Raw genomic sequence first — 25,251 nt, 5'->3', positions numbered from 1 at the left:
TAGTCTTTAGAATTCTAGAATCTTGCTCTTCTTTGGAGTTTTACGTGGAATGTTGCTACTATTGGGTACTTGTGACCTGGATGGCCACTGTTGTAAACAGGATGCTGGGCTTGATGGACCTTTGGTTTGTCCCAGTATGGCAATACGTCTGTACTTATAATTTATTCATCCATTCAAAGAAATGTAGTAGGTTGGTGAGGCAAGGTTTCCCTTGACTAAATCCATGTTGGCTTTGTCTCATAAATCCATGCTTATGTACATGCTCTGTAAATACTAAGGAACTTGGATTCTTTTTGAAAGTCCGAACACAGTCCATGTTTTGACATAATTGTCTGTGTCAGGGGTCAATCATTAAAATCCGCTCAGTAAATAAAGACTATCCAATGCATTGAAAGCAAGTAATGGTGATTCACAAGTCTTTCTCTTTGATATACAGTGCTTTCTGCATCAAATCCCTCTACACAGACTCCTGAGGCAGGCGCTTGTCACTGAAACACGGTTCCGTGTCGAGTCTGTAAAATAAAACTCTGTGTATAAAGACTCTTGACTCCCGCATGTTCCTGGAGTGCCATTTCTTCACCCTATTCTCCCACGATTGTTCCTGCTACTTCATAGGTGTTGGTGTTCCTCCACTTCTGGCCAACTTCCAGGTTTTCAGGAAATCCATAATGAATGTACATGAGATAAGGCATTAAAGATCTATCTCCATGGTATGCAAATTTATCTCATGCATGTGGGTTTCCTGAAAACCTGACTAGCTAGGTGTGTTCCTGAGGGCTGGGTTGAGAACCCTGCTTTGTGGAATGGGCTTCTAGCAGGCACCCTCTGGACACCTATTTAGAGACCTCTAACAGCTTCAGGACCATGGGCGTAGCTACGGGGGGCCATGCTGCAAATTTCATCCGGGCCCCTGGTTTGGCTGGCAGGGGTCCCCAACCCCTGCCAACCGAGCCTTCTCACGTCTCCGGCGCAGCCGCGTTCGCTGCCTGCCCCTGTCTTCGTGCTCCTCCTGTGCACACTGATGCTCAGCGTTTGCTGCCTGCCCCTGCTCTTCTTTCTTCTGCTCCTCCTTATGTACGCTGATGCTGAGCGTCAGCATGCACCGGAGGCGCAAGAAAAAGAAGAGCAGGGGGCAGGCAGCGAACGTGGCTGTGCTGGAGACCGCGCTGAAGAAGGCTTCGGCTGGCGGGGGTTGGGGACTCCCGCCAGCAAAGGTATTGTTTGTGAGGGGGCGAGGCGGGTGGGGGGGGGGCAAGGCGTGGTGAAGCGTGGGGGGGGGCGGGGCGGCACTCAAAATGTGCCCCAACCTCGGGCTCTGGCCCCCTCCCACCTTTCAGGACGGAATGATTTCCGGACTCAGGACAGCAGGAACCTCTTTCCTTGTCCTGCACATCTGTTCTAAAACGATTGACTGTATTGAAACTTAAATTGCACTCATTGGCTTAATGCACAAATTCACGTCACAGTTCAGGTAAAGGTTTTGAAGCCAGGCTCATAGTCTTAAATTGTGAATGTTACGCTATATTTCTGGACCTGCAGAGCCCGAATCCCTTCCCCCCCCCCCCCCCTCTTATATGGCACACCTGCTCGAGATAATTCCAGCACCTTCCACCTGCATTCCTTAAGCAAAAGAATGTAACTAGAGGGGGTGTACGTGGATTAAGTCATGCTTTTTCTCTAAGGCAAACTTCGCTCTGTCATTGAATAGGTTCATAAATGTCTCCAGATAATGATCACTCTGCCTTTCTTTTTGGTAGCCCTGGGCCAGGAGGAAGAAATTGCCTGGGCATGAGTGTGGAACATTCAGTTTGTGAGAATCCCCCCTGCCCAAAGGGAGTGGCAAGCTTCCGGGACCACCAGTGCCAGACGCATGAAAGGAACGCCAGCAAGAAGAGAAGCCTAATGACAGCTGTCGCCATCGATGGTAAGCCAAAGCGATAAATAAAGAAAATAAAATGAATGCAAAATAGGGAAAAATTGTAAACAAGAAAGAAACCTGAATAGACCCACAAAGCAAAACCTCCCTGGTATGACTCCTGTGGGTGCGTGCCACCGTGGCACTGTTTCAGTGGCTGAAGAGGGAGCAAAGCAGGAGTGTGGAGCTCACAGACAGGTCCCCTGGTACAGGCCTGGCCCGAGGGAGACTACAGGATTGGAGTCCAGGCAAGACATCAGGGAGCCTGCTGGCAGTGCTGCTGCTGTGACCATTCTGCTCAGCTAGGCTGTTGGGGGGGGGGGGCATGAAAAGGGAAAAGCAGCTGCTATCCTTCTGCACCTCCTTCCTGCTGGCCTTAAAATCAACTGCTCAGATAACTGATCTTACTTTGTATTGCTGTTCCCCTGATCACTCTGGTATATTTAAAGCATGAATACATCACAGGTAACTGAAGATCAGATCATCCTCAGACACTCATTCAGGCAACAGACTGATATGTTAAAGCATGATACAGCACTGACAGCTGAAGAGCAGATCTTCCTTGGAGCCCCATGCAGGCACCAGACTGACATGTATAAAGCATGAATACAGCACTGACAGCTGAAGAGCAGATCTTCCTCAGACACTCATTCAGGCACCACACTGATATATGTATAAAGCATGAATACAGCACTGACAGGTGAAGAGCAGATCTTCCTCAGAGCCCCATGCAGGCACCAGACATGTGTAAAGCATGAATACAGCACTGACAGCTGAAGAGCAGATCTTCCTCGGAGCCCCATGCAGGCACCAGACTGATATGTGTAAAGCATGAATACAGCACTGACAGCTGAAGAGCAGATCTTCCTCGGAGCCCCATGCAGGCACCAGACTGACATGTGTAAGGCAGGAATATAGCACTGACAGCTGAAGAGCAGATCTTCCTCGGCCCCATGCAGGCACCAGACTGGCATGTGTAAAGCATGAATACAGCACTGACAGCTGAAGAGCAGATCTTCCTCGGAGCCCCATGCAGGCACCAGACTGGCATGTGTAAAGCATGAATACAGCACTGACAGCTGAAGAGCAGATCTTCCTCGGAGCCCCATGCAGGCACCAGACTGACATGTGTAAAGCATGAATACAGCATTGACAGCTGTAAAGCACATCTTTGGGAAGAGAATTTAAATGCAGAGACCATGGTTTAATAAAAGGTGAACACCTTTTATTGTTAAAGTAGTGTATTTTTCTGCGATGTGTTTACTGCGGGCGAATTTTAATCGCGATTAAAGTATGTTATTTACTTTTGTTCCCACTGCAGCTCCTTGTGTCTCTGGCCAGGTCACTTAAGGGTCCTTTTACTAAGTGGTCTGCAGTAGTGCGAGCAATCTTTTATGCGCATGCTGGGCCATTTATGACTGCGTCTAGGAAAAAGGGCCTTTTTAAGGGGCTGGAAATAGACGTGCGCTAAAATTGAAACCAGCGCATGCCCATTTTTGGCCAGTGAACTTTCTGCCACCCATTCACCTAGCAGTAAGGTCTCACACGCTACCTGTATGGTAAGCATGCAGCGCACACCAACTGCTGTTTACCGCCGGGTAAGCGGTCCACAGAAGAAAATAGAAAATTATTTTCTACCGCGGGATTCGGCACACTATTATTATTATTAGCATTTGTATAGCGCTACCGACGCACCAGCGCTGAACACCTGACACAAAGAAGACAGTCCCTGCTCAAAAGAGCTTACAATCTAAATAATACAGACAGACAAGACAGTTACGGGTGAGGGAAGTAATGGGTGAGAAGGAAGGAAGGAAAGGGGAGGGCAATTGTGGCTAGGAGCCAAAGCCAGTGAAAAGGTGGGTTTTCAGCATAGATTGAAAACAGGTAGAGATGGAGCTAGACGTATAGGCTCAGGAAGTTTATTCCAGGCATAAGGTGCCACGAGAGAAAGGAACGAAGCCTGGATTAGCAGTGGAGGAGAAGGGGGACAACAGAGAGATTTGTCCAGTGAGCGGAGGTCACGGGGAGGAATTCAGAATTACCGCCCGGCTCACGCACTAGCCAGGTGGTAGTGCCGATTTGATGCATGCTGTACTCGTGTAGGCCCTCCCACGCCTTTGTAAAAGGGCCTCTTAACTCTTCAGAGTCACAAGGAGCTGCAGTTGGAACAAAAATAAATAAATAACGTATCTTGAATTGTGCGATTAATTGCATGATTACTCATGATTACACATTTTAATCAAAATGCAGCCTTAAATAAATTAAAGAATAAAAAGGTAACGAAAAGATAAGAAATACAAATTGACAAATTCAGATTAAAGAATGTAAAACAGATTAACTATAAACAGCCTTACAGTTTTCACACCCTACTTCAGAAACGCAGCCTTAGTTTACATTAATATTTACCCAGTCAATATCGGGGTAATTGAAATTATCATTGCATTGCCCAGTTTGTTTGCGTCCCTAATTTCCTTTAACATTTCCGCATCCTTCTGTTCATCCTGGCCAGGCGGACGGTAGTACACTCCTATCACTATCCTTTTCCCCTTTACACATGGAATTTCAATCCACAGTGATTCCAAGAAGTGTTTTGTTTCCTGCAGAATTTTCAATCTATTTGATTCAAGGCCCTCCTTAACATACAGTGCTACCCCTCCACCAATTCGATCCACCCTATTACTACGAGATCATTTGTACCCCGGTATGACAGTGTCCCACTGGTTAGCCTCCTTCCACCAGGTCTCAGAGATGCCTATTATATCTAATTTTTCATTAGTGCAATATATTCTGGTTGGGAGGCGGGGCTAGTGCTGGCAGACTTATACGGTCTGTGCCAGAGCTGGTGGTGGGAGGCGGGCTGGTGGTTGGGAAGTGGGGAGTGCTGGGCAGACTTATACGGTCTGTGCTGGGGCTGGTGGTGGGAGGCGGGGCTAGTGCTGGGCAGACTTATATGGTCTGTGCTGGGGCGGTGGTTGGGAGGCAGGGCTAGTGCTGGGCAGACTTATATGGTCTGTGCCGGGGCTGGTGGTTGGGCGGCGGGTAGTGCTGGGCAGACTTATACGGTCTGTGCCGCCGGTGGTGGGAGGCAGGGATAGTGCTGGGCAGACTTATACGGTCTGTGCCAGAGCTGGTGGTGGGAGGCGGGACTGGTAGTTGGGAGGCGAGGATAGTGCTGGGCAGACTTATACGTCTGTGCCAGAGCTGGTGGTTGGGAGGTGGGGATAGTGCTGGCAGACTTATAGGTCTGTGCGCTGAAGAGGACAGTACAAATAAAAAAGTAGCACATATGAATTTATCTTCTTGGGCAGACTGGATGGACCGTGCAGGTCTTTTTCTGTCGTCATCTACTATGTTTACTATGTTTTACTATTCTAACTCTCCCATCTTATTTCTTAGGCCCTGGCATTTGCATATAGACATTTCAAAGTATGTTTGTTGTCCTATTTACATGATGCTTAGTACTTGACAGTATTAATTTGTAATCTTTTCTTGCTGCAGTATTAAGGATATTAGCCTAATATAAAAGTGTCTTTTAGTTTATATAGTATATATTGTATGATTTATTTAGTGTTTCCTTCTTAGATGGTAATGAAATGTATTTAAAACTCTGTAAGAGCACTCCTTGCTTGTTACCCTAATTACAATAACTGACTATAAATGAAGAGTTGCCTGGTGGGGGGGGGGGGACGGGAAGACTAAACTAGGTCCTGCTGTTAATGCTGTGGTGCAAAGTTTTAAAACTGAGTGGAAAACACTATGGAGGTTAGTTAATAAAATTTGCTTTTTATATTTTTTTGCCTAACACTAACCTACAAGTCCTCCTTTAAATCCCAATCTTTAATTCCCAAAGCACAAAGCAAAATAGCATTCACTTACCAGAGAAATGTCCTCTTCTCTCGGAACTTCTCAGAATGCGACCATCTCTGGAAAAGGTGACTGAACTTTCCAGAAACCAAAAAAAAAGAGGTTTTAATGAATTCTGTTAAGAGTAAGAATTTGTAATACAACGGGCCAAACCCTATCTTCAGTGTTGCCAGGTGGGCGGTTTTACCGCCCAATTGGGCGGTTTTCCGCGACCCGCCGCGGGAAATTTTTGCCCGCGGCGGGTTGCGGTTTTTTGGGCTGTTTTTGGCCTTCAGGGCGTTTTTTGGCCGCGGGGGGGCGGTTAGTGACGTTTTTGGGTGGGGTTAATGACGTTTTGGGCGGGGTTAGTGACGTGGGAGGCGGGGCCGATGACGTGGGAGGCGGGGCCGATGACGTGGGAGGCGGGGCCGATGACGGGGAGGCGGGGCGATGATGTGGAGCGGGATGACGTGGGAGGCGGGGCCGATGACGTGGGAGGCGGGGCCGGTGACGGCGGGGGCGGGGTTGATGACAGCGGGGCGGGGTTGATGATGCGGGGGTGGGGTGTCAGGGGCGGGGTTTGTGTTTGGGCGGGTTTTGGGCTGTTTTTTGGGCTCCATCGGGCTGGAAAAAAATTTTCCACCTGGCAACCCTGCCTATCTTTTTATGTGAAAAAATAAAAAAGTTACAGAAGTTCAAACATGTAACTTTTGCAGGCTGCTTATGGCCCCATGATTGGCCATTCTCAACTGTCTGGTTCTGCTATTTTAGTCACCTTTTGCCAGAGACACCGTAATACCTGGCACTCTATAATTTCATAAAAGAAAGCAGGTGCCTAATTTCCATTATAGAGTTGACTCACCCGGTTATAGAATTCTACCCCTCCCCCAAGATGGTAATTCTGTAAACAGTGGCCTGTGGGAGCCTGTTGTGCAAAGGCAAGTGAGCCTCACCACAGTGATCGATTTGCCTCCAGTGTGTTTTCTTTTCAGTACCCTTTGCATTTCCTAGCAGAGGTCTTGCGGTCTCTCTCCCTTCTATAAAGTCTCGCACTTCTGCTTGCTCTCCATGGCATTTTATTGCTTTTTTCAGATAAACCTTGTGAGCTGTTCTGCACTCCCATAGGGAAGGAAGCCCCTGTTCTGGTGTCGGACAGGGTGCTGGACGGCACATCGTGTGGCCCTTATGAGATGGACCTCTGTGTACACGGCATGTGCCAGGTGCAGTAAAATTCAGTGTTCTTAAGCACATTCCTACTTTTGCTCCACTTAGGGCTCAGGCCCACCCAACAGTAGCACACATTTTGCGGTAGCTGGTGGGGATTCCAAGCTCCACTAGCTGAAGACTTCCCCCCGATGGTAACGAAAACGCTACTCTCCACGATACTGGTACCTGTGCATAGGACCGCCGAGAGACTGAACCGGGCCTGGGGCAGGGCTGCTGCCACCGGGCCTGAAGCAGGGCTGCCCCCCCCCCCCCCCCAGTTCGCTGCAGCCCCCCCTCCAGATCACTGCTGCGAAATACCTTATTGGCTGGCGGGGATCCTGAGGCCCCGCCAGCAGAACACATCTTCCAGTGCTGCTCTTCTGCCAATTGCCTGCCCCTGCGGCTGCTTTTTCTCTCAGAGCATGCTCGGTGTCAAAACCGAGTATGCGCCCTGAGAGGAAAAGGCGCCACTCAGCTGGCCAGAAGAGCAGTGCTGGAGTTGCTCCTCCGGGTTCTCCCCCAGCCTCCAAGGGAGGGCTTGCCTGCAGCACCAGAGTTTTCTCTCTCTTGCTCTTGTCGGGATGTGATCACTTGGATCCCAGCAGGAGCAAGAGAGAGACCCTGGCGCTGGGCCACCCTTGGCGCCTGGACCCAAGGAATTTTGCCCCCCTCCCCGCCCCCCTCTCGCGCGACCCTGCCTGCATGTGCTCAGTTTTCATCGCATGCCTGCTGCAGACTGCCAAGGTGGAAAGAAGCGTTTTCCCACCAGCTGAGATTTTTTTTGGTGGGGAGGGGGGAAAACACTTGGTGCCCACCCACTTCTTGCCTAGGCCCACCCAAATCTGTTTTCTGGCTACGGCCCTGGGTCGAATGTATGTGTGTCTCACTGTGATGATTGACTGACAAGCCAGATTCTGTAGCACAGGTTGGTCATGGAGAAGTGACGATAGGTCTGAGGTTTGTGACTGTTTTACAGTAAGATTTTCCTCATGATGAGGGAGTTGTAAAATCTGCATGTACGATTGATAATTCACATAAATGATGCAAGATAAACTCATAAAGATTAATGAATATTTTTAATCAGAAGCCTTAGGAAATGAGACTAAAGGCCCTGAATATGTACCTAAGAGGACAGGAGAGATAGGAGGATATGAGAGACATTTCAATTATTGCTGTCGATTAATCGCACAATTAACTTGAAAATTTTAATGGTGATTGCAATTAATGCGTGATTAATGCACAAATGTCAACAGCAATTAAAAAGATAAACGCATTAATGCATACAGCCGTGTAGTACTCGTCATTTTTTAAAATACTGACTGCCACAGGCTGTATTAAGCATTCACTCCCTCCCTGAACAAACCACAAATGCATTCATCTCCCTCCTGAAAGGTCTCCCCAAAAACTCCCAAAGACCCTCCCCCTGACTCCAAAGAGCATCCACCCCCCTCTGACCCGTCCCTCCCATAGCCCCCCCCCCCCAGGCTAATTGTTCCATGACATTACCACTAGAATTCATGGCCGCCATTTTTAACCCAGAGCACCACAGGCAGCAGCAACTGAGGATTGCTGTTGCCCGCTGTACTTTAGACCACCAGGACATCTTTCAGGTAGGTTCTCAAACTTTTTCATGGGGGGATCCTTAGGGAAATGGATGTACTTGGAGGGTGTCTTTGGGAGATATTCTTCTGGAAAGCTTTAGGAGGAGAATGAATGCTCTGGGGGGATTCAGAAGGAGGGTGCATACTCTGGAGGGGGACTTTGAGAGGAGGGTACATGCTCTTGGGGGTTCTTTGGGAGGGATGGATGCCCTTGGTGAGGAACGTTAGGAGAAAGGATGCTCTTGGGGGATTTGAGAGGAGGATGGAGGCTCTGGGGTGCTTCAGGGTAGATAATCTTGGAGTGGTATTCTGAAGGGAGTGAATATTCTGGGGGCTTCAGGATAGGGTGAATGCTCTGGGGGGTCTTTGGGAGGACAATAGATGCTGAAGGGATCTTTGGAGGGGGGCAGATGCTCTGGAGGGCTTCAGAAGGAGGGTGAATGCTCTTGGGGGGGGGCATCAGGAAGAGGATAGATGCTCCTGGAGGAGGTGTTTAGGACCATAATTAAAAATGCAATGAATTGTGATTAAACATTTTTAACTGACCAATTAATCATGATTCAAAATTTTGATTGCGCAACAGCTATAAGTTAAATATCTGAAAAGTATATATAGTGCACAAGAAACAAACATTTTTCATCAAAAAGAATATTCTAGAACAGTGGTTTTCAACCCAGTTCTCAGAACAAAGCCAGCTAGCTGGTTTTCGGGCTATTTACAATGAATATGCGTGAGATATGTTTGCTTGTACTGCCCTCCATTATATGCAAACCTGTCTCATATGTATTCATTGTACACATCCTGACAAAAAGTTTGGCTGAATGTGTCCCAAGGGTTGAATTGACAACCCCTGTTCTAGAAGATGAGGAGGTATGAAGCACAGAAGGAGTAGGGACAACCTCACAAAATATTTCTTTAAAGGAAGTGTGGTGGGTGTATGTAATGGCCCAAAGGAGGCAGTAGGGAAGCTTAGAACAAGCACAGAGGATCCCTGCATACAAAGAAGTGAGGAAAATTCCAGAGTCCTTCTAACAGTCTGTGACTATGCATCAGGACTGAAACTGGGCAGATCACCTGGCCTGATGGTCTTTATCAGCTGACTTTTTCTGGGGGGGGGGGGGGGGGGTTAACTCATTTACCATAATCGTGATAAAAAGCAGGAAATTGCTTTATGAAAATATTGTATAGAGTCCCCAAAGATCTTCCTGGCTTGAATTTGTCTTTAGAGATATAACTTCTATTTTATTAAACTTTTCAAAACATGAAGTACAGACAGGATGGTGCATAAAGTTTTGTATATGCACCAAACCCAATGAAATAAAACAGAGAAATTACATCTAATCCACAGAACTGACTAACCTCTGCTCCCCTTAACGTGCCCCAGACACACCCCAGAGGAAACAACCTATATAATCAGTTCTAGGAATGAATTGCAGTTCTCCTTGCTCTGTGAGGCAAAGAGTCCACATGTGTCCCCAAATTTTCCAGAACAAGTCCCAGCTATTCAGCTTCCTAGTTCTGGTTCAGATTTTCTCCATTTCCATCAAATTAGGCAAAGCATTCAATGAAAGATGGTGGAGTCTCCTCTTTCCAGTATGTCAAGATAGATTTTTATTTCTGCCCCTACGTGGAGGGCTTCAGACAGGAAGCTCTTTGTCCATTTACTAGTTCAACATAGGAATTTGCCATACTGGGTCAGACCGATGGTCCATCTAGGCCAGTATCCTGCTTCCAACAGTGGCCAGTCCAGGTCACAAGTACCTGGCAGAAACCCAAATAATAGCAAGGTTTCATTCTACTGACTCCAGGGATAAGCAGTAGCTTTTCCCTGATCTGTCTTAATAGCAGTTTATGGACGTTTCCTTTAGGAATTTGTCCAAACCTTTTTAAAACCCAGATACACTAAGTGCTGTTACCACATCCTCTGGCATTGAGTTCCAGAGCTTAACTACTCGTTGAATAAAAAAATATTTTCTCTTTACCATATAAATTCATGAAATGTCCGTAGTCTTTGTACTTTTTGAAAGCGTAAACAATCAAGAACCGGTGGTGGGAGGCGGGGCTGGTGGTTGGGAGGCGGGGATAATGCTGGCCAGACTTATACGGTCTGTGCCAGAGCCGGTGGTGGGTGGCGGGGCGGGTGGTGGGGAGGGGGGGATAGTGCTGGGCAGACTTATACGGTCTGTGCCAGAGCCGGTGGTGGGAGGCGAGACTGGTGGTTTGGAGGCGGGGATAGTGCTGGGCAGACTTATACGGTCTGTGCCAGAGCCGGTGGTGGGGGGCGGGGCGGGTGGTTGGGAGGTGGGGATAGTGCTGGGCAGACTTATACGGTCTGTGCCAGAGCCGGTGGTGGGAGGCGGGACTGGTGGTTGGGAGGCGGGGATAGTGCTGGGCAGACTTATACGGTCTGTGCCAGAGCCTGGTGGGTGGCGGGCGGGTGGTTGGGAGGTGAGGATAGTGCTGGGCAGACTTATACGGTCTGTGCCAGAGCCGGTGGTGGGAGGCGGGACTGGTGGTTTGGAGGCGGGGATAGTGCTGGGCAGACTTATACGGTCTGTGCCAGAGCCGGTGGTGGGTGGCGGGGCGGGTGGTTGGGAGGTGAGGATAGTGCTGGGCAGACTTATACGGTCTGTGCCAGAGCCGGTGGTGGGAGGCGGGACTGGTGGTTGGGAGGCAGGGATAGTGCTGGGCAGACTTATACGGTCTGTGCCCTGAAAAGGACAGGTACAAATCAAGGTAGGGTATACTCAAAAAGTAGCACATGTGAGTTTATCTTGTTGGGCAGACTGGATGGACCGTACAGGTCTTTTTCTGCCGTCATCTACTATGTTACTATGTATGTTACCTATTCCACTCCACCGAGTATTTGTAGACCTCTCTTTTTTTTTTGAGGATACAGCAACCAGAATTACACATAGTACTCAAAGTGAGATTGTGCCATGGAGCAATTACAGAGGCATTATAATACCTCATCTCAACACAATACATACAAACCAACAACCTTAATCACCCCAGAACACACCCTCCCTATTTCAAACAGCCTGAAAATACTCAGCGTGACAATCGACCGCAATCTCACTCTCGAGAGCCAAGTGAACTCTACAACAAAGAAAATGTTCCACTCAATGTGGAAACTTAAACGCTTAAAACCTTTCTTCCCAAGGGAAATATTTCGTAACCTAATACAACCAATGGTGCTAAGTCACGCAGACTATTGCAATGGAATTTACGCTGGATGCAAAGAACAACTCACAAAGAAACTCCAGACCGCTCAGAATACAGCAGCCAGACTAATATTTGGCAAATCGTGATTCGACAGTGCCAAGCCCCTCTGTGAAAAACTGCATTGGCTGCCAATCAAAGAACGTATTACTTTCAAAATCTGCACCCTGGTCCACAAAATTACCTATGGCCAAGTCCCAGGATACATGACAGAACTTATAGACCTACCACTCAGAAACATAACCAGATCATCTCGAACATACCTAAACCCAGGGCCGCCGAGAGGGGAAGACAGGGGGACAAAAGTCCCCGGGCCTCCGGGGGGGACCCGGCGCCGCTGCAGTCCGGCCCGCCCTCTGTAGCTCCCGGAACTAACCTGAAGTGCCTTCACGTTCGCATCGCAGCAGCAGCAGCAGGGCAGGCCACTCCTTCCTTCCGTGTCCCGCCCTCGCCTGATGTAACGTCCGTGAGGGCGGGGCACAGAAGGAAGGAGAGGTCTGCCCTGCTGCTGCTGCTGCTGCGATGCGAACATGAAGGCGCTTCAGGTTAGTTCGGAGGGCCCGGCAGCGGTGGAGGGGGGCCCGGGGGCGGTCTTGTCCCGGCCCCGGCTCTGCCTAAACCTCCACTATCCAAACTGCAAAAAAATTCAATACAAAACAACCTATGCGTCCAGCTTCTCCTATACAAGCACAAAATTATGGAACACACTGCCAAAAGTTGTGAAGACAACCTACGACCACCTAAACTTCAGGAAATCATTAAAGACCTACCTGTTCAAAAGGCATACCTCGCCGACCCAACTTAAATGCCTGCACTCTGCAACACACATAACCAAAGCTTGCACTGGACACTAATTAATCTTTCCTCTCTTTGATTCCCTTTGTAACTGAAACATATGTTCCTTACTCAACCATAATACCATCTGTATTTGTTTCTTTACCGGACTGGCGAATGCCTCTATGGTACTATGTAAGCCACATTGAGCCTGCAATTAGGTGGGAAAATGTGGATACAAATGTAATAAATAAATACTTAAATAAATTCCTTGTCTTGTTTTCTATTTCTTTCCTAATAATTCCTAACTTTCTGTTTGCTTTTTTTGTCCACACACACTAGGCAGAAGATTTCAACATATTGTCCACGATGGCACCTAGATCTTTTTCTTGGGTGCTGACTCCTAAGGTGGAACCTAGGACCTAGCATCAAATAACTATGATTTGGATTATTCTTCCCAATGTGAATCACTTTGCATTTGTCCTCATCAAATGTCATCTACCATTTATTTGGATGTTCAGTCTTCCCATTTCCTATGGCCCCCCTGCAATTTTGCACAGTCCACATGTGTTTTTGCCACTTTAAATAGTTTTGTGTCATCTGCAAATTTAATCACCTCACTTGTCATTCCCATTTCCACTCCTTATTCAGACGGGCTATCTCTGAGCAGTGTTAGATTTTGGAACAGCTGAATGCTAAGGATATGTTGACAAGTCATAGAGGGGCATAATCGAATGCGAACGCCCATCTCCATGGGCGTCTATGTCCGAGAACGGGTACATGAAGGGGCGGGACAGACCGTATTTTCGAAAAAAATGGGCGCCCATCTTTTTTTTCGAAAATACGGTTTGTGCCCGGCAAGTGCATCGAATTTGTGCGGGGTTTGAGCTGGGCGGTTTCATTTTTCAGCGATAATGGAAACCGAAGGCGCCCAGCTCAAAAATGAACAAATCCAAGGCATTGGGTCGTGGGAGGGGCCAGGATTCGTAGTGCACTGGTCCACCTCACATGCCAGGACACCAACCGGACACCCTAGGGGGCACTTGTAACAATAATAAAAAAAAATTAAATACCTCCCAATCCATAGCTCCCATCCCTTGGGTGCTGAGCCCCTCAAATCCCCCCACAACCCACTGCCCACAACTCTACACCATTACCATAGCCCTTATGGCTGAAGGGGGGCACTTACATGTGGGTACAGTGGGTTTTGGGGGCAGTTTGGAGGGCTCCCATTTACCACCACAAGTGTAACAGGTAGGGGGGGATGGACCTGGGTCCACCTGGGTGAAGTCCACTGCACCCACTAACAACTGCTCCAGGGACCTGCATACTGCTGTGATGGCTGGGTATGGCATTTGAGGCTGGCATACAGGCTGGAAAAAATTTGTTAAAGTAGTTTTTTATGGTGGGAGGGGGTTAGTGACCACTGGGGGTCAGGGTGGTCATCCCCGATTCACTCCGGTGGTCATCTGGTCATTTAGGGCACTTTTTTGAGACTTGTTCGTGAAAAAAAGGGTAAAAAAATGACCCAAATTTGCGCTAAAAATGCCTTCCTTTTTTCGATTATCAGCCGAAGGCACCTATCTCTCCTCAGCTGATAAACACGCCCCAGTCCCGCCTTCACCATGCCTCCGACACGCCCCCGTCAACTTTGCTCGTTTCTGCGACAGATTGCAGTTGAATACGCCCAAAATCGGCTTTCGATTATACCGATTTGGGCGCCTTTGCGAGATGGGCATCTATCTCCCGATTTGGGTTGAAATCTGGGCGCCCATCACTTTCGAAAATAAGGCTGATAGTGTCCCCTGAAGCAGCTGGAAAGTGAAACATGGCTGCCATTGAGCTGGGAGTGACTTGTCATAGAAGAGGTCTCATTGAATTTTAATGTGCCTTGAAAGAAGAGCAACTCAAATGGATCTTCTGAAGAGATGTTATCTTCCATATTGTGACAATAATGATATGTCTAAAGTGATACTCTGTATTATTTTTTTGGCTTGTTTTGTTGCACTTTGTTTTTTCTAAGTTGTGAAAATTGATTTAGTGGAGGTTTTTTCTGACCAGTGATTGAATTCACTTCCACTACTTGTGCTAATGTACTGTGTGGTAGGGTGAGCAAAGGTTATGTTTAGTAAGGAATTGGTATTGTATAATTCAGTGGTTCTCAAACGTTTTCGGTTCACGGTACACTTAGTGTCCGAGCGATTTTTCACCCCCGGCCACATAGGTCTCTGCACCCCCACCCCCCCCCCCCCCCGCCGCCACATAGGTCTCCCTTTCCCTGAAGCCCCCTCCTCTCACTCCAGCACACCTCTCCCTTCCCCGTAGCCCCCTCTTCCCAGAAAGTTCAGTACAGCATTCTCTGCAGCCCCTCTCCTCCCAAATAGTCCAGCACATCTCTCCCTTCCCTGCCGCCCCTTCCTCTCATAAGTCCCGCATACCTCTGCCTTCCCCAAATCCAGCATTGCTCGCTACCTTCCTTCCCGCAGGTCCAGGATCGCTGCCACTTCCTCCTTCTTCCCCCACCGCTGTTGCAGTGCTTGCAGCTTACATATTCGGGCTGTCTGCGATTCACACAGGCACTCCAGGGCCTTACCTCTCTAATGCAGCTTCCTGTTGTGAGGGCTGGATGCTGCAGAGGGAGGTTCCTGTGTGAATTGCAGACAGCCTGAAAACGTAAGCTGCAAGCGCGGCGGTGGCGGAGGAAGAAGGAGGAAGTGGCAGATTCCGGATCTGTGGGAGGGGAAAGTAGGGAGCGATGCTGGATTGTGGGTGGTGGGAGGGAGGTCAGGATTTGCACTTCACCCCTGAGAGTTTGCTGCGGCATGCCAGGGTGCCGCAGCGTACAGTTTGGGAATTGCTGGTATAATTGTTTGGTGCAGACAAGCTGGGACTGGTGGCCAGTTGAGCTGCTGTTTGTTTTTACTTTCATGGTTACATACAGCTCTTCTCCCTTTTTGTTTGGATAATTGAAATCACCCATTATTATACTGTTGCCAGATTTGCTGTTTTCCTAATTTCTGTCAACATTTCATCTGTTTGTTCTGGCCTGGCGGATGGTAGTACAGCCCTACCAGTATACTCTTTCTCTTCACACATGGAGTTTCTATCCATAGGGATTCCACGTTGCTATCTGTTTCCTGCTGACAGGGCCGTGCCAACACGGTAAGCGTTGGGGGGCGCCCCGCCGCACCATGCTTATCTCGCCTCCCGCTCCCATGTCCCAACTGCCCCCCTCTTCTCCCCCCCCCCAATAAGATTCCTTTTAAATTTACCTCCGTCCGGCAGCGAAGGCGCAGCGTCAGTGAAGGAGGCGGCGCTCCCGACGTCTCTACTAGTCTTCCCTTCGCTCAATGTCCCCCTTCTTCTGACGTCATTTCCTTAACGTCAGAAGAAGGCGGATCACTTTCACGGGGGGGAGGGCGCGCGCGCACCAACTGTTCGTCTGCGGGGGGGGGGACGCCGGGGGCGCCAACTGATCTTCTGCAGGGGGGCACCACAGACCCTTGGCACGGCCCTGCCTGCTGAATTTATATTTTGTTAGACTCTGTTTAACATGTAGTGCCGCCCCTTTTCAATTTGATCCACCCTGTCATTGCAATGTAATTTGTACCCTGGTAACTCAGTGTCCCATCGATTGTCCTCCTCCACCAAGAGGCTCATTTTCAAAGCACTTAGCCTCCCAAAGTTCCATAGAAACCTATGGAACTTAGCCTCCCAAAGTGCTTTGAAAATATGCCTCCAAGTCTCTGAGATGCCTATTTTATCTACCTCATCATTTAGTGCTACGTACTCTTAACTCTCCCTTCTTATTTTTGGGCTTCTAGCATTTGTATACAGATATTCAAACGGTGTGTCTTGTATATATTTGCAAGCTACTTAGAGGATAATTAACAGTCTTACTCTATGCTCCTCTTAAAGACTCTCGGCTTTCTTTCACTTCTGTTGCAGCCTCTCTACCAAGATGCCCTAACTTCCGTGTTTTGATAGTATCTTTCACAGATACCTCACGCTGAACCGTGTGCTTTTGAGTGACTGTCTGCTTTCTCCCCATTTCTACTTTAAAAGCTGTTCTATCCCTTTTTAAAACGTTATATTAAGGTCTTTTAGCCCGCTACAGCCAACAAGTTCTAAGTGGAAGACATCAAGAAAAAGCTTACTCCAGATAATTATAGAAAAATCACAAACTTTAAAGCCAGAATACAGCATCTATAGGTTATGAAACATATTTGGTTCCATTCAGGTTAAGGTGAAGCCCATCTATTCAGAATAGGCTTCCTTTTCTACTACTACTACTTAACATTTCTAAAGCGCTACTAGGGTTACGCAGCGCTGTACAGTTTAACAAAGAAGGACAGTCACTGCTCAAAGGAGCTTACAATCTAATGGACAAAATGTGCACACAGTCAAATTGGGGCAGTCTAGATTTCCTGAATAGAGGTATAATGGTTAGGTGCCGAAGGCGACATTGAAGAGGTGGACTTTGAGCAAGGATTTGAAGATGGGCAGGGAGGGGGCTTGGCGTATGGGCTCAGGAAGTTTATTCCACGCATAGGGAGAGGCGAGGCAGAAAGGGCGGAGCCTGGAGTTGGCGGTGGTGGAGAAGGGTACAGAGAGGAGGGATTTGTCCTGTGAGCGGAGGTTTCGGGTAGGAGCGTAAGGGGAGATAAGGGTAGAGAGGTAATGAGGAGCTGCAGATTGAGTGCATTTGTAGGTTAGTAGGAGAAGCTTGAACTGTATGCGGTACCTGATCGGAAGCCAGTGAAGTGACTTGAGTAGAGGGGTCATATGAGCATATCGGTCCAGGAGGAAAATAAGTCGTGCAGCAGAGTTCTGAACGGATTGAAGGGGGGATAGATGGCTAAGTGGGAGGCCAGTGAGGAGTAGGTTGCAGTAGTCAAGGCGAGAGGTAATGAGAGAGTGGACGAGAGTTCGGGTGGTGTGCTCAGAGAGGAAAGGGCGAATTTTGCTGATGTTATAGAGAAAGAAGCGACAGGTCTTGGCTATCTGCTGGATATGCGCAGAGGAGAGGGAGGAGTCAAAGATGACTCTGAGGTTGCGGGCAGAGAAGACGGGGAGGATGAGGGTGCCATCGACTGAGATAGAGAGTGGAGGAGAGGAGAAGTGGGTTTGGGTGGAAAGACAATAAGCTCTGTCTTGGCCATGTTAAGTTTCAGGTGGCGGTTGGACATCCAGGCAGCAATGTCGGATAAGCAGGCCGATACTTTGGCCTGGGTTTCCACCATGATGTCTGGTGTGGAGAGATAAAGCTGGGTGTCGTCAACATAGATGATATTGGAAACCAGGAGATAAGATCAGCAGCCCAGGGAAGAGGTAGATTGAAAAAAGAAGGGGTCCAAGGACAGATCCTTGAGGAACTCCAACAGAGAGCGGGATGGGGGTGGAGGAAGATCCATGAGAATGTACTCTGAAGGTACAGTGGGAGAGATAAGAGGAGAACCAGAGAGGACAGAGCCCTAGAACCCAAATGAGGACAGTGCGGCAAGAAGTAAATTATGATTGACAGTGTCAAAAGCGGTGGATAGGTCAAGGAGGATGAGGATGGAGTAGTGACCTTTGGATTTGGCAAGGAACAGGTCATTACAGACTTTAGTGAGTGCCATTTCTGTCGAGTGAAGAGGGCGAAACCGGATTGAAGCGGATCGAGGATGGCATGAGAGGAGAAAATCAAGGCAGCGGCTGTGAACGGGCGCGTTCAAGTATCTTGGAGAGGAAGGGTAGGAGGGAGATGGGGCGGTAGTTGGAGGGACAGGTAGGGTCTAGTGATGGTTTTTTGAGGAGTGGTGTGACGACAGAATGTTGCCCATTTCTTAAAAAATCTAAATCCCTCATCCCTGCACTATCATTGTAACCATGCGTTGAGTCGTTGGAGCTCTGCTTGCCTCTTGGTTCCTGCACGCGGGAGCATTTCTGAAAACGCTACCCTCTGGATTTCAACTTTATACCCAAGAGCCTACATTTGGCTTCCAGAACCTCTATCCCACATTTTCCTATGTATTTGCTACCCACACACATCAAAACAGCCGGCTCCTTCCAGCAGTATCTACAGTCTTATCTAAGTGACCAAGCAATCATAGTAACATAGTAGACAGCAGATAAAGACCTGAATGGTCCATCCAGTCTGCCCAACAGTCACATACATTATCAATTCAAGATTTAAATCAACAATGAACGTGATATTATATACTTGATCATTGTGTTTCTTTGTTATTTCTGGGACAAAGACCATAGAAGTCCGCCCAGCTCTGTCCTTATGTTCCAGCTACTGGAGTTGCCGTCAAAGCCCACTCCAGCCTATCCAAATCCGTCTTGTTGTTTGCGGGACAAAGGCTGTAAAGTCTGCCCGGCACTGTCCTCACCGTTCCAGACCACTGGAGTTTCCTTTGAAGCTCTCTCCAGCCCCCCTAAACCGTATTGCCATATGCGGGACTCAGACCGTACAACCCGGCCGAGCACCGGCCTTAGTTGAAACAGCCAGAGTTGTCATTTAAGCACCACTTGACGTGAAAACACATATGCAACCCTTTAAGTTTTGTTTTTTTTATATCATTTCTTTTGTAATTAGAGATCGCTGTGTTCATCCCACGCCTTTTTGAATTCCACCACAGTTTTTTCTTCCACCACCTCCCTCGGGAGGTCATTCCAGGCATCCCACCACCCTCTACGTGAAAAAGAATTTTCTGACATTACTCCTAAATCTGCCACCCCACAACCTCAATTCATGTCCTCTAGTTTTACCACTTTCCCTTCTCTGGAATATATTTGTTTCTATATTAATACCTTTCAAGTATTTAAGCATCTGTATCTCCCCTGTCCCTCCTCTCCTCTAGGGTGTACATATTCAGGTCTTCCAGTCTCTTCTCATATGTCTTTTGGCGCAAACCCCATATCATTCTTGTCACCTTCCTCTGGACCGCTTCTATTCTTCTTACGTCTTGAGCAAGATACGGCCTCATGAATACCAGCCTCCCTGAGGTATGGTGTATAGGATTGTGTCTTACTTTATTTTGTGTATGTGTGTTATGGGATGGCTGGTTGTGTGTCGTATTCTCATCTTTTATTCACTGTATTTTCGTGGGGAATGGGGGAATTCTCTAGGTACCTCTCCTCTCCTCTCCTGATTCGTCTGTTTTTTCTTTGATTCTTGCTCTATTACCCTCCTTTTCTGTATTTTGGTTTCCCTTTTTTTGCATGGGAGATGGAAGAAAAATGTTTTTTACGGATTCACAGCAGTGATTTATTTTAAAAGTGTATTAGTGGCAACTTCAAGCAACAGTCACCTCCACCTAATAAGCAAGACAGTGTGATAGAAAGGCTAGCAACCCCCCCCCCTCCCCCCCCTCAGTTGATTGCAGTGTCATGGGGAGAGAGGGGGGCATCTCCAGTCAACCCACTTTGAGTAACTTTTTTCCAGTCTGGCCTGACGTTCCAATGACCTTGACACACTCGAATGTCTGTCAATGATATTTAAAAGGTTTCCTAGGATCCAGATAGTTTTTTTTAGAGCAAACCCATGTATTACACATTTAAGCCTGAAAAATGTTGCCGCTTTTGAAGGATACAGTGTGGTATCATCCTACATTACAGTAAAAAGTGTTTCCGTTGTGCTGTGCTACAGAATCAGTGCTTGATAGCTACACGTGTGTTTGACTTTACAGCCAGTATAACATCTGATACTGTCCGTGGGCATCTGACACCTTGCTTTCCCGTCTGTCTCTTTCTGTTGTTATCGCTTATGTTGTATAGGCTGAACTGAGTCTTCGTTAGGTGAAATAACTAAGATTACTGGTTGTAATCATTAGAAGATTGGCTGCGATGGGATCGTTGGCTCGATGGCGAAAGAGGATCGCTGCGGAATATGTAACGGAGACGGCAAAGCCTGCAAAGTGGTGAAAGGAGGTTTCCGCCACACCAAGGGCATGGGTATGTATGAAGCTACCAGAAACGTCAGTGGGATTTCAAATCACAGGTCACAAGACCAGGGGCATGGCCAGACCTGCCATACTAGGTAGGCCCTTCCCACCCCCATACATAGATACATTTTTAAACCTTTCCCTCTGCCCCTGCAGCCTATTTCGCCCATGCCTGGCATCTACCTGTCTCTCTCCTGACCCCCCCCCCCCAACAATCTACCTCCAAGCCTTCGCTAGCAGAGATTCCTGTAGGCAACCTGCACTGGCCCTGCAGGCTTCCCTCTTCTGCGTCCTCACCAGTGAAGAAATAGGAAGTGACATCATTGAGGGCGGGACACAGGTTGCCTACAGGAATCGCTGCAGGAGATGACTCGAAGGTTAACCTGGGGGGGGGGTTCAGAGAGAGATGGGCAGATGCCGTACCGCCAGCGGAGAAGAGAAAGAGAGAGGATGAAGCACCACCAGTGATGTATTTTGGGGGCCACTAGACTGGGTGGACCTGTGCCCACAAGGGCCACCTGTAGCTACACCACTGCACAGAACAGCAAGCACCATAGATCAGTTGAACTGCGGTGTTTTGGGCCCCGGGGTAACCTGCAGCGCTGATATTGGGGACACTGCAAAGAGAAATTACAGTAGTCAAGATGAGACATAATTAGAAAATGAGCCAGTAATCGGATGGAGGCCAAATCAAGTAAAAAGCGAGCAGCGTGCATTTTTCTGATTGGATAGAAAGATTTTTGTATTAACGATGAGATATGATAAAATGAGATGATTATCTAGGGTAACCCCAAGGCATCATGTGACAGGTTTACTTTTATACAACTTTGCAGTCGGGGGGGGGGGGGGGCTATGCCATGAGAAAGAAAATGTGTAAGGTCAGTTTAGCTCATGCGTGTCATTTCTGTCATGGCTGTACAATGTTACACTCCCAGACACTGTTAGCACATAGAAGTTACAGCTTCAGGGGTTAGTGTGTCCACTAAACAGGATAATTTGTTATCAGATAGACAGGCTATTTACAGATTGTCTGACCTTTTTGTGGATAGTACTTGGGTACTTTTTTAATGGAGGTATTCCCAGGGGTGGGTTAGGTAGGGAGCTCAACAGTAGGTGGAATTTTCTATTTCCAGGTGTTTTAGCTGGAAAAAGTGTAGACAGGGGAAGGAGGTGCAGGTTGGGAACGTTTTCCCCATGCAGGGTAAGTTTGTGCATATTTACACTGTGAAAAGTTTCCACAGACCTTGCAAGAGAGTGGGCAATATGAAGATTTCTTTAATACTCTTGACATGTTATCAGGGTACTTTTTAAGTGTGTTGAAAAGGTAACACACTACACATGTCCACAGTAAAACAGTGCTTTATCTGTTGAAATGGCTTTTAGAAAATTGCCTGTCTGATCATGCTGGAAAAGTGTGTGTGTGTGGGCAGTACAACCTGTATCCACATACTTTCACCCACAGCAAGCAGAGACTCTCCTGGGGGCAGGCTCAAAGGCAGGGTTTTCACCTTCATGCATACTTCCAAAACTTTAAGCGTGTGAATGTACCGCAGGAAAATCATGCACACCAAATGACAGTGCAGATAGAGGGTGCACAGTCTTGTGGGATAATTTCAGAAGTACACGCATACTTTAGTTGTGAAAATCTGGTGGTGACTATCCGTGCATGCAGTAATGCTCATGACACACAGAAAGGGGCTTCTGTAGCATTGCACAGTTGCATATGTGCTTAAAGAATATAGGGGGGGGGGGGTGTAAATATTTGTTTGGCCACCGGGGGCATTATGGCTGGATATTCAAGGCCGGGCTGTGTCCAGTCACTGGCGTTGAATATCCGAGTTTATGCATCCGGCTATCCCTTATCCAGTTAAGTGTAATATTCATCATTTAACTGCTGAAGCGAAACCGGATTAAGACAGGACTGTGTTTTACGTGGTCCGATTTGTCCGCCTAACTTAGGCGATTAAGCACTGAATATTGGCTCCTTAACCACATAAGTGTTGACTCTGCTCCCAGACCTCCCACAAAATAGCCGGTTTTCAGTTTAGCAGTTAGTGCTGGATAACAGCAGGTAGCCCTGGACAAGTGATTTAAACAGCCAGGAGCCTCTCCTGCCCCGTTAGATCTCTTTGCATATCAACCCCTTGGTGCATGGAAGGATTGTGGGTGTACTGTGGGCCAAGCAGAGGTAGAGATGTGATGCCAGTGGCGTAGCTACGTGGGGCCACAGGGGGCCTGGGCCCCTGTAGATTTGGCCCTGGACCCCTTGCCGACGACCCTCTCGACCCCCCCCCCTCTCGCCGCCAACCCTCCCCTGCCTTTGCCTACCTTCCGGCGAAAGGCTTTGTTCTGTTTCTGTGAGTCTGATGTCGTGGGGGAGGGTCGAGAGGGTTGGCGGCGGGGAGGGGGGGTCAAAGTTGGTGGCGGCGGCGGCAGGGGGGGGTTCGGCAATGGCAGGGGGGTCGGTGGCACGGGGGGGTAGTAAAATGTGCCCCCTCACCTCAGGCTCTGGACCCCCTCCCGCCGAAGTCTGGCTATGCCCCTGTGTGATGCACGTGTATTTTACAGAATACGCAGGTGAACCATGCAGGTCGTTACCTGTCGTCATCTACTATGTTAGTATGTTACATACGGGTGTAAAACTTGTACACTGGATCTGGGAGCTTATTTTATACAGGCACATAGTGTTACCTTTGTAAAATAGGGATAGAGTCCATGTTATAAAATGACCCCCAGTCGCTAACAGATTTTCCCAGGGGTTTCAGTGGCGCAATGTTTGTGTTTAACATACCGTAGTAACATAGTAGATGACGGCAGAAAAAGACCTGCACGGTCCATCCAGTCTGCCAGCAGCCCTGAGGGTTCTCTTCAGTAACTGAAATGTCAGTTTCTTTTAGGTCCAGCAGATACATTTCCTTAATTATTCACTGTATGGGAGCGCCTGGTTTTCTCAAAGATGGTCCAGTGTATGGTTTGTCCTCCCACAATTACCCTTTTCAGGTAACTGAAGATCTCTGTGGCTTTTCTGGAACATGAAACCATTTCTTCCTGGGACCTTTGTTTTACATTTGCTGTATGAAATTCCACAGGCTGCTGGAGAATCGACCATTGAGCTGATGCTGCCAGGATCTAAGGGCCTTGTCTTATAGCCCCCACAACAAAGAATGAGACAGGGCCACTGACAGTTAAAGCAAATTTAGGAATCTGTTTTATGTGAAGGATGAGACAAGAAACTAGGCCCGATGACACCGTTTCCTTTGAAACTTCCATTTGTTTTCACCACTGATCAAGTGTTTGCAGATCTGCTTTTGTAATAAGTGGAGGAATAACCCCTGCCCATTTGTTTCTGTTTGTCAGTAGCCACTAGTCACTGTAAGAAGGTGGCCACCTGTGTTCTGGCTAAGGAGAGGACAGTGCCGACATGTTTTTCCTGTAAGAAGTTCAACTCTTGTTCTTCTTGGGAGGGGCCTCTTTTGGTGATGGCTGTCTGTACTTATCTTACAAGGGAAATTTGGTTCCTGTTTGCATCTTACTCAAAGCCATGGATAACATTTATAGGGCTTTAGTACCCCCTGTACGTTAAGTAGCTCTGCTTGATTCAGGGAGGGAGTTGGGACATATAATTTTTACTGTAGATAATCACCATGGAAGGCTGTGATTTTGGAAACCATCCAGCTGGTTTTCAGCTAGCAGTGGTCAGTGGTTTTTGTCTGCCACCGCTGCTAAAACTGGATATTCAATATTGTCCCCATGCGGGCTTAGACATCGAAGCCAGTTAGTGCATGACTGGTTAAGTCAGTATTCAGACTTAACCAGCCATGGGTTAGCATAGAGATTTTCAATCTTTTTTTCTCTCATGGCACAGTTACACGGTGCTAAACTTGTCAAGGCACCCCCCCCCCCCACACACATGGTCCGGCATTTTACCTTCTTCCCTCCCCCCCCACCCTTACACATGGTCCAGCATTTTACCTTCTTTCCCCCCCCCCCCCCCACCCTAACAAATGGTCCGGCATTTTACCTTCTTCCCCCCTCTTCCAGCCTCATGCATGGTCCAGTATTTTACCATCTTCCCCCCCCCCCCCTAACACATGGTCCATCATTTTACCTTCTTCCTCCCCTCCACCTTCACACATGGTCCAGCATTTTACCTTCTACCCCCGCCACCCTAAGACATGGTCCAGCATTTTACCTTCCTCCCCCCCCCCCCCCCCACCCTCACACATGGTCCAGCATTTTACCTTCTTCCCCCCCCCCCCCCCACCCTAACACTACTACTACTACTTATCATTTCTAAAGCGCTACTAGACGTACGCAGCGCTGTACACTTGAACATGAAGAGACAGTCCCTGCTCGACAGAGCTTACAATCTAATTAGGACAGACAAACAGGACAAATAAGAGATAAGGGAATATTAAAGTGAGGATGATAAAATACAAGTGAATAAGAGTTAGGAGTTAAAAGCAGCATCAAAAGGTGGGCTTTTAGCTTAGATTTGAAGATGGAGCTTGACGTACCGGCTCAGGAAGTCTATTTTCTTACCCCCTTACCCCAACACCAATACATGGTTCAGCATTTGACCTTCCCCCTTTCACCCCACCCCGCACCCCCACCATAGTCCAGCATTTTACCTTCTCTTTCCCCCATGCCCAAAAAAATATTCCACCATCTCTCCCTCCTGTCTCTTCTCCAGCTGGCGACTAGGCATCTCCCCTTATCTCTCTTGACACCTCCCCCCCCCCCCCCCCCGTGTACT

At 48.0% G+C, this 25,251-nt stretch overlaps 1 protein-coding gene across 1 annotated transcript in view; it reads left to right on the top strand.

The window, feature by feature from the left end:
* The first annotated feature begins 1,445 nt into the window (after window positions 1-1,445).
* Window positions 1,446-25,251, top strand: part of LOC115462728 (A disintegrin and metalloproteinase with thrombospondin motifs 17-like) — a 117,004-nt gene continuing 93,198 nt past the window's right edge. Inside the window, exons 1-5 of the mRNA XM_030192727.1 lie at window positions 1,446-1,471; window positions 1,758-1,924; window positions 6,854-6,981; window positions 20,385-20,505; window positions 23,853-23,927. Of these exons, the coding sequence (XP_030048587.1) occupies window positions 1,446-1,471; window positions 1,758-1,924; window positions 6,854-6,981; window positions 20,385-20,505; window positions 23,853-23,927 (517 nt within the window). The remainder of the gene's footprint in view (window positions 1,472-1,757; window positions 1,925-6,853; window positions 6,982-20,384; window positions 20,506-23,852; window positions 23,928-25,251) is intronic.

Source organism: Microcaecilia unicolor, chromosome 1, assembly GCF_901765095.1.
Source record: "Microcaecilia unicolor chromosome 1, aMicUni1.1, whole genome shotgun sequence".
Taxonomy (NCBI): domain Eukaryota; kingdom Metazoa; phylum Chordata; class Amphibia; order Gymnophiona; family Siphonopidae; genus Microcaecilia; species Microcaecilia unicolor.
The sequence above is the reverse complement of the archived record's forward strand: the minus strand, read 5'-3'. Positions and strand labels throughout refer to the sequence as shown.